Source organism: Typopeltis vanoorti, chromosome 1 (assembly GCF_054136105.1).
Source record: "Typopeltis vanoorti isolate ZY-2024b chromosome 1, IOZ_Tvanoo_1.0, whole genome shotgun sequence".
Classification (NCBI taxonomy): domain Eukaryota; kingdom Metazoa; phylum Arthropoda; class Arachnida; order Uropygi; family Thelyphonidae; genus Typopeltis; species Typopeltis vanoorti.
This window is the reverse complement of record NC_143549.1, coordinates 795,361-811,560: the sequence shown is the minus strand read 5'-3', so window position 1 is coordinate 811,560 and position 16,200 is coordinate 795,361. Positions and strand designations below refer to the sequence as shown.

Genomic DNA, 16,200 nt, shown 5'->3' with positions numbered 1-16,200 from the left:
GTGTTCAGGAGTGACAGGGTGAATAAAAAGGGGGAGGAGTGTTGATATTGATGATAGCTGATGAGTTGCAGCCAAGGAGTATAGAAGTTGAACTGCAGGATAGAGAAAAGAGCACATTTGAGGCTGTTTGGTGTGAGATAGAATCTAGCAGAACAAAATATACAATTGGGTACTGCTATAGACCAGGTGATGGAATAGATGGTGAGGATAGTATGCATAGGCAAATAGAAGAAATGAGTGGAAGGAGGGTAATTATTATGGGTGATTTCAATTATGGCAACATTGACTGGAAAGAGGAGAGGGCATGTTGGGAGGAAGGAATTGGATTTTATGCAGTTATTAAGCGACAACTATCTCCGGCAGCATGTAGTGGAAAATACCAGAGGGCAGAGAGTGCTTGACCTAGTAATTGCAACTGAGAATGTGGCTGTAACGAACATGACCATGTTGCCACCAATTGGTGAGAGTGACCATAAGGTCATGACTTGGGAGGTGGCTAAAGGAGTCGAATTTACAATTAAGACAGGGTACATGTGGAATTACCGGGCTGGTAAGTATGACAAGCTTAGGTGTGTGTGTGTGTGTGTGTGTGTGTGCTTGGCTCAGTGCTATGGCATGTAAAACTGCAAGGGCCTGATGTTGATAGTGCATGGGAGGTGGTTAAGAAGTGTTTGCGGGAGGCAGTGGTTGACTGTATACCAAGAGTCCGAATAATAAATCAAGTAGGGGTTAAATGGATGAATAACACTATTAAGCTTGAGCTGCAAAAAAAGAAACAATTGTGGAGGGAATTTAAGGAGAAAGGTGACCAGCAGGTGCAGAAACAGTATAAAGCTCAGACCAGGATGGTAACAAGGGTGGTAAGAAAAGCAAAAGCGGATTACGAAAGAAAATTGGCCATGCAGGCAATCCCAAACAGTTTTTTCAATATGTTGCAAGTAAAAGGAAAAATGTTCATGGTAGAATGATCTTAAGAAATGCTGAGGGTAGGGAGGTAACCGAAGCAGTCGATATAGTGGAATTACTGAGCGAGCACTTTGCAAGAGTATATCATCCAGGTGGTGACTTTGCAGGAATGGAAGAACCAACAGCTTATACTGGAATTGTGATGAATGAAGTAGAAGTAACTAGTCTATTACAGAACCTCAATGTCAATACATCTGTGGGATTGGATGGTATACCAGCTCGTGTCGTAAGTGAAGCAGCTAAAGAATTGTCACTGCCCTTGACCATTTGTTTAATTTGAACCTTGGGTCTTGGTCAGTCCCAAGGGGGTGGAAAGAGGGGAAAATAGTTCCGCTGCATAAAGGTGGTTCCAAGGCTGCTGTTGAAAATTACCAGCCAATCAGCATAACAGGAATCATTATCAAGTCTTGGAGAAAATAGTCAAGAGGAAAATACAAGATTGGATAGAAGAAAATGGGATACTGTATCGGGGACAGCATGGTTTTTTGAAGGGTAGGTCATGCCTCAGTAACTTGCTCACGTAATATAACACAGTGACGGCTGAACTGGATAAGGGTAATGGGTTTACTGTGATTCTACTGAACCTTGCTAAGGCCTTTGACAGGATACCACATGGAATTCTAATCAGTAAATTGCAGCATATGGGGATGGATATAGGGTTGGTGAGATGGATAGGAGGGTGGTTGACAGAGAGATATCAGAGAGTGGTTTATTCAGGAGTAGAGTCCACAAGACGGCCTGTGACTAGTGGTGTGCCACAAGGATCTGTTCTTGGACCACTGCTGTTTAATTTGTTCATTAATAATATAGGAAAGGATCTGAGAGGAACAGTTCATTTGTTTGCAGATGATGCAAAGTTGGGTAGGGCAATAGTGAATGCAGATGACGTCAAAATTTTGCAAGATGATTTGGATTGATTGGAGGTCTGGGCTAAGGTGAATGGATGTCAATTTAATTTGGCAAAATGTAAGGTTATACATTTTGGGGTGAAAAGATTAGCAGCAGTTTACTACATTGGTGGAACTGTACTCCAGGAAATTGTTGAGGCACGAGATTTAGGAGTGTTGGTGGATAAGGAGTTGAAGTCTAGGGGGCACATTGCAAAAGTGGCCAAATCAGCTCATCAAATCACTTGGTTGCTGAAGAATATGTTGACAAGCAGAGACAAGCAGGTTATTGTTCCTCTGTATTGAGCCTTGATAAGACCCCATTTCGACTACTGTGCCCAGATTTAGTCACCTAGGTTTCTTCTTGATGGGGAGGAGGTGGAGAGGATCCAGAGGCGAGTGACCAATTCTAGGTCTGTGGAATGAACCGTATGAGAACAGGTTGAGGATTTGTGGGTTGCAAAAATTGGTTGATAGGCGGAGGAGGGGAGATATGATTGAGACATTCAAATTACTGAAGGGTTTCTATAAAATTAATTCAGAAGATATTTTTGAGAACAGGGCTGGTTGTGGGAGGACTAGGGGACATCCATGGAAACTGGGCAAAAGTGTGGTTAGTAAAGGTGTTAGAGCTGGGTTCTTTACTTTTAGAGTAGTGAATGAGTGGAATGCGCTCCCAGAGTCTGTGGTGGATGCTGTGACAGTGAATGAGTTTAATTAAGGCGAGGTATGATAGATACTGTATGAATGTTGAATGGTTGTGATGAATATGATTTGGGGCCTCGCTCGATGAGTCTGATGACTCCCTGGAGTTGCCCGTTATAATAATGTGACAAAATGTAAGGTTATGCATTTTGGGGTGAAAAGATTAGCAGCAGTATACCACATTGGTGGAACTATACTCCAGGAGATTGATGAGGCCAGGGACTTTGGAGTGTTGGTGGATGGGGAGATGACGGTTAAGGGATACATTGCAAAAGTGGCTAAATCAGCTCATCAAATCACTTGGTTGCTGAAAAATACTTTGACGAGCAGAGACAAGCAAGTTATTGTTCCTCTGTACCGAGCCTTGATAAGACCTCATCTTGACTACTGTGCCCAGATTTGGTCACCTAGGTTTCTTCATGATGGGGAGGAGGTGGAGAGGATCCGGAGGAGAGTGACCAAGTTGATAGCAGGTCTATGGAATGAACCTTATGAGAACAGGTTGAAGATTTGTAGGTTGCAGAAATTGGTTGATAGGTGTAAAAGGGTTGATATGATTGAGACATTCAAATTGTTGAAGGGTTTCTATAGGATTAATTCAGATGATATTTTTGAGATCATGACTGGTGGTGGGAGAACTAGGGGGACATCTATGGAAGCTGGGCAAAAGTGTGGTTAGCTAGGGTGTTAGAGCCGGGTTCTTTACTTTTGGAGTGGTAAATGAGTGGAATTAGCTGCTGGAGTCTGTTATGGGTGCTATGACAGTGAATGAGTTCAAGGCAAGGTGTGATAGATACTGTGAGAATGTCGAATAGTTGTGCAGACATGATGTTTAGGGTGCCCCTCAATGAGTCTAAATTTTGATGATGATGATAATTTTCTATTATCATCATACAGAGTATTTACATATGTACAATTAAGACATTACATTATCTGCTCTGTACAAAATTTTGTACTCAGTTTAAAGTACCTTATTTCTTTTTAATATTTTTTTCTTTAAATATAAATATACATTTTTTTCATATTAGTATCATGATTTATTGTTATACTTGGTATTGACATATACATTACAATAATTTGCAGTCTATGATTATGAGGATTAGTTGAATGAGGCGGGCTAATCCCCCTCTGATTCAAAGCTAGGGTTAGCTTTTATGAAGAAAGTAGGATTATCCTTCACTATTTATGTTGGTTGGTACTGTTTATGGATGGAATGTAAGTGTTGGATGCTGGTGATTTGTCATGTGTATATAAGTGTTAATGTTATATTAACTGTGTTGATAAATAATAATAATAATGGTCCATTTAGCTCTCAGCTCTTTGCTTTATGCAGATGATGTTATACTTCTGAATAAATCTACAAGTCTGCAAGATTCCCTGACTAAATTGAATAACTGTTGTAATACATATGGTATGAAGGTCAGCATTAAAAAGACAAAGACAATGAAAATAGGCAGAAACATTGAAATATCAACTGCATTGTGAATGCAGAACCTATAGAAGAAGTAAAACATTTTAGATACTTAGTCACGATTTTTAGTGAAGATGGTAAATTAAATATGTAAATAGACAACAGAATCAACAAAGCTGGTATGGTAGGAAATTAACTGAATAAATCCATATGGAATAAGAGAGAAATTAGCCACAACACTAAATTAGCTGTATACAAGACAGTGTTCAAACCAGTTTTAACTTATAGATCTGAGAACTTGCTCAGAAGTAAAACACTTGACCAAAGACTAGAGACTGCAGATATGAGAGTCTTGAGAAAGATTAGGGGGCCTGAATAGATGGCATCAATGGCAATATTATATTAAAAACGAGGATATTAGGAAAGAACTTGACATTGTCAGCATCCAGGAATGTGTTAGCAGAGCTAATCTCAGGTGGTATGGTCACTTAAACAGAATGGCAGAGGAAAGATTAGCAAAACTGTTGTTCTCTGCCAGGTTGGCAGGAAAAACGACCCAGAAGAAGACCAAGATATAGGTGGATTGATACAGTAAAAAGTGCCTTAGAAGACAGAAATATAGGATTTGATAATATTGGAGTCTTGACAGGTTACAGACTGATTTGGAGGAAAATTTTAGATAGTAAGTTAGTAATAATGTAAATTTTTCATGTAATGCGATCATATCCTGTACACCCTTTGAGGGTATATACCAGGAATTTTCATGATGATGATGGCCCATTTAGTCCATATAATTGTAGTGCTCTGAAAAGCTTTTCTCTAGGCACCTTATTTTATGCATTTACCAGATCTACAAAACTTAGCACAGATCCTTGTTATATTCCCACGTTTTCCCAACTATTTGTCATGAAGTTAAAATCTCTTTGACAACCTCTGTTTGGCCTGAACCCAGCTTTTCTCTTTCACCATTTTTCTTGGGCCCTTTTCCAGTATGCTTTTATCAGTCTTATCTGGAACACTTCCCTGTAATTCTCACATTGCTTTATTTTATTTATTTTTTTTTTTAGATGGGTGCTATGAGAGGTCTACTCTAATTTTCTAGAATTAGTTCTCCAACCTGGCCTTCTAAATTTCATAATGTAGCCATTCCAAAACTTTTTATACTTCCATATTTGAGCATTTCTGGTTGAATATTAACTGTAGCTGCTTTTCCACATTTCAAGTTAATGTTTTTTTTTCCTACTTCAAGTTTTGATATATATGCCTGATTGCATTTCTTTTCATTATTATTATCAACACCTGACCTCCATGGAGTCAGAGACTCTTCGTGGGAGTACTCACTATTGCATACAATGCTCATCCAACCGCGTCTTAAATTGATTCAGTGTGTCCACATCCACAACACACTCAGGCAATGCATTCCACTCACCAACCACCCTCCATGCAAAGAACCTGTTTCTCACTCCTTTGCTCACACGCTCCTTATACAGTTTCCAGCAATGGCCTCTTGTTCTACTTCCCTCTCCAATTCTACAAAAAATCTCTTCCATGTCTACCTGATAACAACCCCTGACCAGTTTATATGTCTCAATCATATCCCCCCCCCCTCTTCCTCCTATTCACGAGGCTCTGCAACTTACATTCCCTCAATCTGCTAGTGTTCTGTTACTAGTTGTTTCATTTAAGTCTCAAATTCTTGACATCCAGGATATCCTTAGATGATATCTCTCAGACTGCCAATTTTCAATCTAGTTCACTAATGTATCTAACCTCATGTGTTTCAACTTAATTATCAACTTTTCACATGCCACCTTATCATATGCCTTTGCAAAATTCAAAAAAAAAAAAAAAAAAAAAAATTGCAATCTGTGACTCTCTACTTTATTATAAAAGGTAACGGATTACCGAAACAAGACTCCCTAATAAAATCTATACATAACCTTAACAGGTAATATTACACTCACTGCCCAACTTTGTATATCATTGCTCTCACTAATTTCTTCAAAATCTTAATTACAAAAGAAATACAAACAGGTCTATATTTTTGATGTCTTTATTCTATCAGTATTCTTATTCAGTGTTATTTTACTCCTTTCTGCTCTTTGAGCTAATTCTCAGTAGCTAGATTTTCATTGAACAATCAGGTCAGTAGCTGTCGGTTGCTTAGTACATTCTCTTAAAATGCTGGGTGAAATTCCATCCACTCACACTATGTATTAACTTCCAGAATGCTTATTGTTCAAAATACGTTCCCCTTATACTCTTAAACCTGTAGCCCTTCTCATCCCACCATGAATAAAATAAAATGTAGCTAAGTATTTTGCTGTTCGAGGTGAAAGAAAAAATAAGTTTTGCTATTAATTTTTGGGAATTTTTATAAATGTGGAGTAAATGTAGCATAAATTTAGAGTTAAATGTTTTGACATAATTTTATTGAAAACAAATGCCAGAAAAGGTTTTTTCATATCTTGACTTTGTTAATATTGAAGAATATGTAAGCATAAATAGGAGATACGTGTAACAAATACTTAAGGGGAAAAAATGGCAGGAAAGCCCAGAAGCAGACTGAGATGCAGATTTGTCAATAATTTAGGAGTGATGTAGTAGATTGATAAAAGTAAGAACTGTTCAGTATCAGAGAACACACAACAAATAAAGAAGTGGAAGAATGTTATTAAGAATCCTTTCTTTTAGGCTTGCACAGTGATCCGAATGCATTTTTGAAAATTATGGAGACAACTACCGTGTTTGAATAAAAACTTTAGTTTAATATAACTAAAATCTACGTTTCGACCTTTATGTCAAGGTCATCTTCTGGAGCGTACAAATATATTCACAAGAAACAAGCTATACTACAATCAAACTGGTTCGTTACAGACACTGACCAACCGCTACCACAATTGTTGGCCTGACCTCTGGTGGGGGAAAAAAAATAAAAAATAAAAAATTGTGTCCGCAAGGTTAGCCTAGTGGCTTTGCGCTTCGCAACCATACAACCATATGCCTGGGAAAGGAGTGTCCTAGGTTCGATTCCCATCCATGACGTGAGGAGCTTAAGGATCTTCCTCAGCCATAGCCAAGTTAGCCGGTCTTGGGCGTGGGCAGCAGGGTTTTTTTCCGCCAGTTTATCTGGGGTTTTTCATCCCGCAAGCAGGCAAACCGGCCCCGTGAACACCAGGTTACAGTCACAAATACTTACCGCAAGGAAGGCAACGGGAAACCACCTTGCTCATAATCATCTCTCCCTAGAATGGTAGCATATAGCTACCCTCCCGCGGCCGTATGGCAGATGGGAACCAGAAGAAACTAAAGTTTTTATTCAAACACGGTAGCTGTCTCCATAATTTTCAAAAATGCAATGTTATTAAGAGGAAACTAATTATGTAATATTGGGTTGATTAATATTGTGATGATTTTAGACTGCATATGTTTAGTTTATTTTGGTTATTCAACTGTTTTAAGACACAATTTCTTGACGGATGTTTGACATGACATGACTAAGAGAATTAAATGTCTTATACATAATTGTACATGATATCCCGAAACATAGATCTATATGCATCTCGTTTGCAAAGCAAAATGACTATCAGGTCTGATGCTAGTTGAGTGAGCCTCCCATGGTAGGAGTACAGACTCCATAGAGGTTACTAAAATAATAATAATATCTTTAATCTTTCATTGTGTGATACATAATTTATCTGACCTTGTATGGTATTATTCATAATGGCATCCTACAAAGAGCTAATTTTATTTCTTATTGATAATGATATTTTTTAGACATCATGTCAGGAAGAAAGTTTTTTGTTGGTGGAAACTGGAAAATGAATGGGAATAAGTCAAGTATTGATGACATTACAAATTTTATGGTGGAAGGACCTCTTGATCCTAATACTGGTAAACATTCTATCTCTTGTTTTTTTTTTTTTTTTAATTTTTATTTTTTCTTTCTTGTGTAGCAGCTTATGAACCTTACTCTCATAACTTTCTTGATGTTTCATTTTAAGTTTTCAGAATGGATTAAAAATATAGCAGTCATTCATTGAATAAAGTTAGATATAACAGCATGTGCCTTTATTTATTTTATTATATTTTTTTAAAATGTGAATTCATGTCAAAAGCTCCTGTCTTGCATTATGGACTGAGCTTTGGATAGTTTGGAAACTTTGCTCTAGAGAACAGGCATGGAATTTTTTAAAGCTACTTAAAACCTCTTGAAAGAATGGCTATAGTCTTATGCCAGGGTGATGCAATTCATTGACTACCTTATTCATTATCTTTATACATTTTTCATGGATGACCTCTTGTTCTTCTCATCACCTGTTACTCTTTCAATAATTCCTACGTATCTATTGATAGGACTCAAAGATGTAATAAAAGCAATTTACAACAGCAAAAGTAGATGGGCAGGACATCTCACCAGAATGAGAGACAACAGATGGACAGTCAGAGTGACAAATTGGTATCCGAGAGATACCAAAAGGAAACCTGGAAGACCAGCCTTAAGGTGGTTAGACCCAATGATTAAGAAAGTTTGGAAGAAAATGGAGAGGAAAGGCCCAAGACAGAAATAGCTGGACTCTTTACGACCTGCAGTCATGAAAAAATCCTGACTGAAATCACAGGTCCATCAAGGTAATCTGTTGATAGACTCCTCTCACCGATCCATTCTGAAGGATGAAAGACTCAGATTTTTTTTATTTTCATCTTGCAAAACAGACAAACTATCATAACAGTGCATACAATTTGCAGACATAATATGCTGGCTTCGTAGCCTTTTGGCTGTAAATCCAAAACAGCCCATCCACCTCTCACCAACTCAATCATATTGTCACCTTTCATTTTATCCACCAAGCTTCACACACACACACTACATTAATTTATCCTTGTACTCAACATTTCAGAGTCCTGAGTCAATATTTGTTACTTGCCTATGCACTGTGTCGCTCTCTCTCTCATTATCTATATAACCAGTTGTAACTAGATTTGTGTACAGATATCCAAATTTGGTCTGATGAATTCCTTATACAATGGAACTATCATTTCCATATGATTAACAATAGTTTTCTGGATAACTTATGCTCTAAGAGGTGAAAGAGCAAAGTTTCTGCAATATAATAAACATCATTCCATTTCATCCAGCCAAAGTACTTGGCTTTACACTTGTCACTGCTGAAGTGACCCCCCCCCCCCCCCCGCATTCTTCTTCTTCTACTGGTAATCACATAACTGTAGAATTCTGTAGGATTTTGCTTTGCTGCTCCAGCCACTCTCTTTACCTATGCCAATATGTTCTTCATTATATTTGTGGTAAGAAAAGCAAAAAAGGATTACGAAAGAACATTGGCCATGCAGGCTAAAGAGAATCCTAAACAGTTTTTTAGATATGTAGCAAGTAAAAGGAAAAATGTACATGGCAGATTGATTTTAAAGAATGCCGATGGTAGGGAGGTAACTGAATCAGTTGAGATAGTTGAGTTACTGAGTGAGCACTTTGCAAAAGTATATCATCCAGGTGGTGACATTGCAGAAACGAATAAACCAGTAGATTATACGGGAATTGTGGTTAATGAAGTGGAGGTGAGTAGTCTATTGCATAACCTCAATGTCAATACATCTGTGGGATTGGATGGTATACCAGCTCGTGTTGTACGAGAAGCAGCTAAAGAATTGTCAGTACCCTTGACCATTTTGTTTAATTTGAGTCTCGGGTCTGGGTTAGTCCTGAGCGGGTGGAAAGAGGGGAAAATAGTTCCACTGCATAAAGGTGGTTCCAAGACTGCTGTAGTAAATTACCGACCGATTAGCATATCAGGAATCATTGTCAAGGTCTTAGAGAAAATAGTCAAGAGGAAAATACAAGATTGGATAGAAGAAAATGGGATACTGTATCGGGGACAGCATGGTTTTGTGGAGGGTAGGTCATGCCTCAGTAACTTGCTCACATATTATAACACAGTGACGGCTGAACTGGATAAAGGTAATGGGTTTACGGTGATTCTACTGGACCTTGCCAAGGCCTTTGACAGGATTCCACATGGAATTCTAATCAGTAAATTGCAGCATATGGGAATGGACATAGGGTTGGTGAGATGGATAGGAGGGTGGTTGACGGAGAGATATCAGAGAGTGGTTTACTCGGGAGTAGAGTCCACAAGACGGCCTGTGACTAGTGGTGTGCCACAAGGATCTGTTCTTGGACCACTGCTGTTTAATTTGTTCATAAATGATATAGGAAATGATCTGAGAGGAACAGTTCATTTGTTTGCGGATGATGCGAAGTTGGGTAGGGCAATAGTGAATGCAGATGACGTCAAAATTTTGCAGGATGATTTGGATAGATTGGAGGTCTGGGCTAAGGAGAATGGATGTCAGTTTAATGTGGCAAAATGTAAGGTTATGCATTTTGGGGTGAAAAGATTGGCGGCAGTTTACTGCATTGGTGGAACCGTGCTCCAGGAAATTGATGAGGCACGAGATTTAGGAGTGTTGGTAGATAAGGAATTGAAATTTAGGGGACACATTGCAAAAGTGACCAAAACAGCTCATCAAATCACTTGGTTGCTGAAGAATACGTTGACAAGCAGAGACAAGCAGGTTATTGTTCCTCTGTATCGAGCCTTGATAAGACCCCATCTAGACTACTGTGCTCAGATTTGGTCACCTAGGTTTCTTCTTGATGGGGAGGAGGTGGAGAGGATCCAGAGGCGAGTGACCAAGATGATAGCAGGTCTGTGGAATGAACCGTATGAGAACAGGTTGAGGATTTGTGGGTTGCAAAAATTGGTTGATAGGCGGAGGAGGGGAGATATGATTGAGACATTCAAATTACTGAAGGGTTTCTATAAAATTAATTCAGAAGATATTTTTGAGAACAGGGCTGGTTGTGGGAGGACTAGGGGACATCCATGGAAACTGGGCAAAAGTGTGGTTAGTAAAGGTGTTAGAGCTGGGTTCTTTACTTTTAGAGTAGTGAATGAGTGGAATGCGCTCCCTGAGTCTGTGGTGGATGCTGTGACAGTGAATGAGTTTAAGGCGAGGTATGATGATAGATACTGTATGAATGTAAAATAGTTGTGATGAATATGATTTGGGGCCTCCCTCGATGAGTCCAATGACTCCCTGGAGTTGCCCGAAATAATAGTAATAGTAATACTAGTCACCTTTCTAACCTGTGCCTTATACTTTTCATGCTGCTGAGAGGTAGCCTGTTCTTTACATCTTTTTCATAACATCCTCTCTCTCAGAAACGCATGCATAAGTCAGTGATTCATTGATAAAACTCCTATGTTATTATTATTATTATTATGTGACACTTCCAGGGAGGGCACCTACTCTACAACTCTTCATCTCCACCACTCAATCCACCACCACCACTAGTATTTTCACAGACAATCACAAACATCCATGCCCACAGCGGGATTTGAACCTGCAGCCTTTTGGCTGGAGAGTGGATATGCTAACCACTCGGCCAACCAGTCTGGCATTTTGTGTTTGTATTCTTAAGATTAGGGGGATAATCTGAGATTACCATAAGTAACAGATTTTTTGACCGGGTTCCATGCACTGCTGATTTCTCTGTTCAATTAAATAAGCCACAGCAAGTCACGAATCTATTTCTTTAATTCATCATAGTCTCCTGCTTTTGTTTTGTTAATTTTTGTACCTACTTGACTGAATCATTTCTCATGTTGGAACAACTCTCCGCAATTGGCGACATTGTGGTGACCTCTTTCATTATCATTGTGTGAGACAATATTATTAAATCAAATGCTTAGCTCATGTGTTGCTTCAGTGACATGTTGTGTAAGTTTGTTATCTCTAAGCACCTTGAGTAATTTAATTTCCTTACAGGTTTCATTCTTCCATTCAATACTTCCATAGCTGGTCACCCGATATTATTGCCCTTTTTTCACTCAATATGTTCATCTGTTTGAATATTTCAGAATCATATCCCTCTATATCTCCTTGCTTGTAGCAGATATTTAAAATTTGTGCATACTACTAGCCTCAAATCAGATGGTCTCTGAACCATCATTACTACTTTTCATACTACTCATCACAAGTCACATTGGATGGAGAGTAATACTACATTCCTCTTTTATCCTTTCTCTTTTTTTGAAAATTGCTTATAACCATTATGTTCTATTCCTGTGAGTGCATGATCCTATGTTAATCACATTTCATTGACATAATTTACCAGACAGCTGATTTTATCAAGGTCACAAGCTCTGCATTTTTATTTCTAATACTCCTTGTATTGGTGTTGAGCATAGTGTTTGCCTCTGGCTCATCCTTTTTCACCATTCCTCATATGGTTTTGAATGATGTCTTTGAAACTTGGTCTCTAACAAAAGCACTGGCAAATCAACTAGCAAACAACTCAAAGAAAAATGGAGAGGTTGATGCTAGGCATCACATTAAAAGATAAGAAGCAAAACACCTGGATAAGAAGCCAGACTCATATCAATGACATCGTTCTTAATTATTATCCTACACATGACCAGTACAAGAACTTATAGCACCTAGGTGCTGTGCATGAGGTGCAGATGAGAGTTGAGAAAGAAGAAGCTTGTTTACTTTCTTAAAGAGCTGTAGGTTGAAATTGTTGGGAAAAACATCATGAGGAAGGCTGTTTCAGAGGGCTGAAGTAGATGGAATAAATGAAGAAGAGAATCAGGTTCAACGAGATTGCAGATTGGAAGTACTTAGGATATTACTGAATTGTAATACAAATAAGACTTGGGATTAGATGGGATATCATCTCACATATTATGAGAATATTCAAAGGAATTGGCATTGTCTCTGACTAAGATGGTTTAACTTAAACCTCAGCTCTGGCAAAGTTCTAAGAGAGTATAAGGAGGACAAAATAGTTCTCTTACATAAAGGAAGCTCCAAGACCACAGTGGCAAATTATAGACCAGTCAGTAGCTTGGGAATGGCAGTAAAAGTATTATAAAAGTTGGTAAAAAACTGATGAAAGGGTAGATAAGAATGTAAGACTATGGGGGCAGCTTGGCTTTGTGAAGGGTAGATTATGCCTTAGTAATTTACTAACATTTAATAATAGTGACAGCCAAGTTTAATTAAGGGAATGCCTAGACGATGTACTGTTGGATTTTCAAAGATGTTTGACAAGGTACCACATACAAATTGGAAGGGGTGGGGATTTGTACAAAAATGATATAGTTTAGGAAAGGAAATAAGTTGAAGGGAAATATTCAGTTTGGTAATGATGGAAGATTAGAGAGAATAATAACCAAAGCAATGTAGAGAGTTTGCAAGATAATTTAAATAGGCTGAGCTGACTGTATAGAAAAAATATAATAGAAGCCATGTTATAGGCGCCTCCTCCCCCATACAAGAGTAGTTTGGCATTATAACAGTACCAAGTGGGACAGCCTCCGCAACTTCTATGCCACATTTCCCATGGTTGGACTATTGCGTCCGGCCTTCCTTCCAACCCAGACGTATGCACCGAACTTATTACCAAATTAATCCTCACCGGCATGGAAACATACATTCCATACACTACTCTGAACTGCTATTCCTTAAAACCCTGGTTCTCCAAAACATGTGCCAAGGCTGTACAGATAAAACACCAGACATACCATAACTGGCTGAAATCAAAAATCCCATCCTCCTTTAGAGCTTATACTGAAGCCAGGAATAGATGAAAAAAACAACAACAACAATCAATGCTTCCAAAACAGTTTGAAAGAGCAAAAAGCAGGAAACTAGCAGCCTGTCCAAATGGCAGCCAAGCATTTTGGTCTCTCGTCCAAGCAATTGGCCATAACTTCTGCCCAACACTATTCCCACCCTTATCATACCCAAATGGCTCTATTGCATCATCACACACAGAAAAAGCCAGTCTTCTGGCTTCATGCTTTGCTTCCAATGCATGCATAACTGATGATGGTAAATGTCCCCCAACCATTCCAGACACCCAACATGCAATGTCCCCTATATCCTTTTGCCAGGATGAGGTCAGAAAGGTACTGTCCAAATGCTCAGTCTCGTAGCCCTGAAGACATTCCCCCAATTGTCCTGAAAGTTTGTGCACCAGAACTGACTCCTATCTTGTCGCCCATATATACACTCTCTTACTCCACTGGAATCTATTCCCAAAACTGGAAATTGGCCTATATTCAACCCATTCCCAAGAAGGACAGCAAGTCATTGCATCCAACTACTGCCCTATCTCGCTTACCTCAGTCCTGTCTAAAGTAATGGAAAAAATCATCAATTCCCAACTCCTACACTACCTTGAAAACACCAACCTAATAAATGACTGGCAGTATAGATTCCGTTGCTGCCGATCAACAGCAGATCTGCTCACATATGTCACCCATCTCTGGATAAATGCCATGGAGAAGTTTGGCGAATCTCAAGTGGTTGCACTTGATATCTCCAAAGCCTTTGACCAGGCTGGCACAGAGGCTTAATAAACAAACTACCATTATTTGGTCCATCCCAGGACTTCTGTAGTCGGATTGCCAGCTTTCTGTCTGGACATACACTGAGTGTGATGATGGATGGTTCTCTGTCCTCTCATCATTCAACTAATGCTGGGATCCCACAAGGTTCTGTCCTCTCACTCTTCCATCTGTATATCAATGACCTACTTCAGTTGACCTCCAATCCAATGCATAGTTTTGCAGATGACAGCACATTACATTCCTTGCTTTCATTAGATAAACCCTACATAACTCACCTCAACCTACAGAGCATCAACCACCACCCTCAATTCCGATCTCCAAGCCATCCTCCAATGGGGTTCGGATAACTTCATCAATTTCAATGCTAATAAAACCCAGTTCTGTCCTATTTCCCATAAAAAGAACCATTTTCCCCCAATATTCTTTTTGAAGACTCAAATTTCCAGACAGTTTGACATTTCTCTTCTTGGAATTACCTTCACATCAAACCTCTCCTGGCATAAACACATCACAACCATTTGCATCCTCAGCTTCAAAAAAACAAGGATTTCTCTTTGCTCAAGACGTTACTTCTCCCGTGAACAACTGTTAACATACAAATCACAAATCTTCCCAGCTATTGAATACTGCTTCCACATATGGGGTGGGGCCCCTAAAAGCTCCCTCAAAATGCTTGACTCAATAGAGGAGAGCAATTAGACTTATTAATGACCCATCTCTTACCAACTCACTCCTCCCACTTTCGCACAGACGTTTGGTTTTTGCAATATGTATATTCTAAAAATATTTCCATGGGAAATCCCTCCACTCAGTTTAGTAGCTTGATGGAACATGTGCAGTTCCTGCTCAACATCCCTTTACAGTACACCTGGAAACAAACAGAACAAGTTTCTTTTCATCCCTGCAACTGCTGCACTGTAGAGTACCCCTCCCCCCTGCTGTGTTTCCCAAGGAATACAATTTACAGTCATTTAAATCAAATGTAAACAAGTTCCTCCTTTCCCAACCTACTACCCATACATGGTATTAATGTACTTTATGTTGATCAATAAACCTCTTGTATATGGGCACAACATCTGAAAAAAAGTTAATGTTGGAAAAGTGTGAAGTCATGCATGTTGGGATGAAAATATTACAAGTTTTGCGGCACATTAATGGAACTGTACTCTAAACTGCATATTCAAATGAATCAGCTTGTGGGAATTTATATAACTGATGATTTCAAGTAAAAAGTGAGTACACATTCAAATTTATGAATCGTGTGTAAAGGGGTCATGTGCTAGCACTCAACAGGATAAAAGGCTGCACTATGTGAATTGTGTTTGAGGGAAGCTTTTTTTTGCAAAGGAATAAAGTTGCAAACTTGGATGTCTTATAATGTCGCCAAACTTCTTTGACCGTCGACCCCTTCAAGAGTTTCTTGATGTTTTATCGACCCCTCCTATTTTACTATTATGTAATTATAATAGGACAAGCGAAAAAAATGCTTATGTGAGTTTTTAGATTGTTATTTTATAGTTACAGTGTTTATTGTATGTATAATTTAGTATATATTATTATAGTACTATTACTATCACTGGTATTACTAGTGATATTAATATACTGGTATTACTACTGGCCCTTCTCAATTCTTCAACATAGAGAAGTTTAGTTCATGAATGAATAACGATTGAATTATAATATATATGTTGATGAATTTTAGAACATTAATGCTCACTTGTATGTCGATGGCAAAAATGAGACTGGGATCGAATACGTGTAAGTATAAGTAAATAAGCAACCGCGCATG

General features: G+C 38.7%; 1 protein-coding gene across 1 annotated transcript in view; it reads left to right on the top strand.

The window, feature by feature from the left end:
• The window catches only part of Tpi (triose phosphate isomerase), a 280,832-nt gene that overhangs the window by 22,345 nt on the left and 242,287 nt on the right, over positions 1 to 16,200 (top strand). The window contains exon 2 of the mRNA XM_090406467.1: positions 7,747 to 7,863. Coding sequence (XP_090262593.1) covers positions 7,752 to 7,863 — 112 coding nt within the window. The 5' untranslated portion in view covers positions 7,747 to 7,751. The remainder of the gene's footprint in view (positions 1 to 7,746; positions 7,864 to 16,200) is intronic.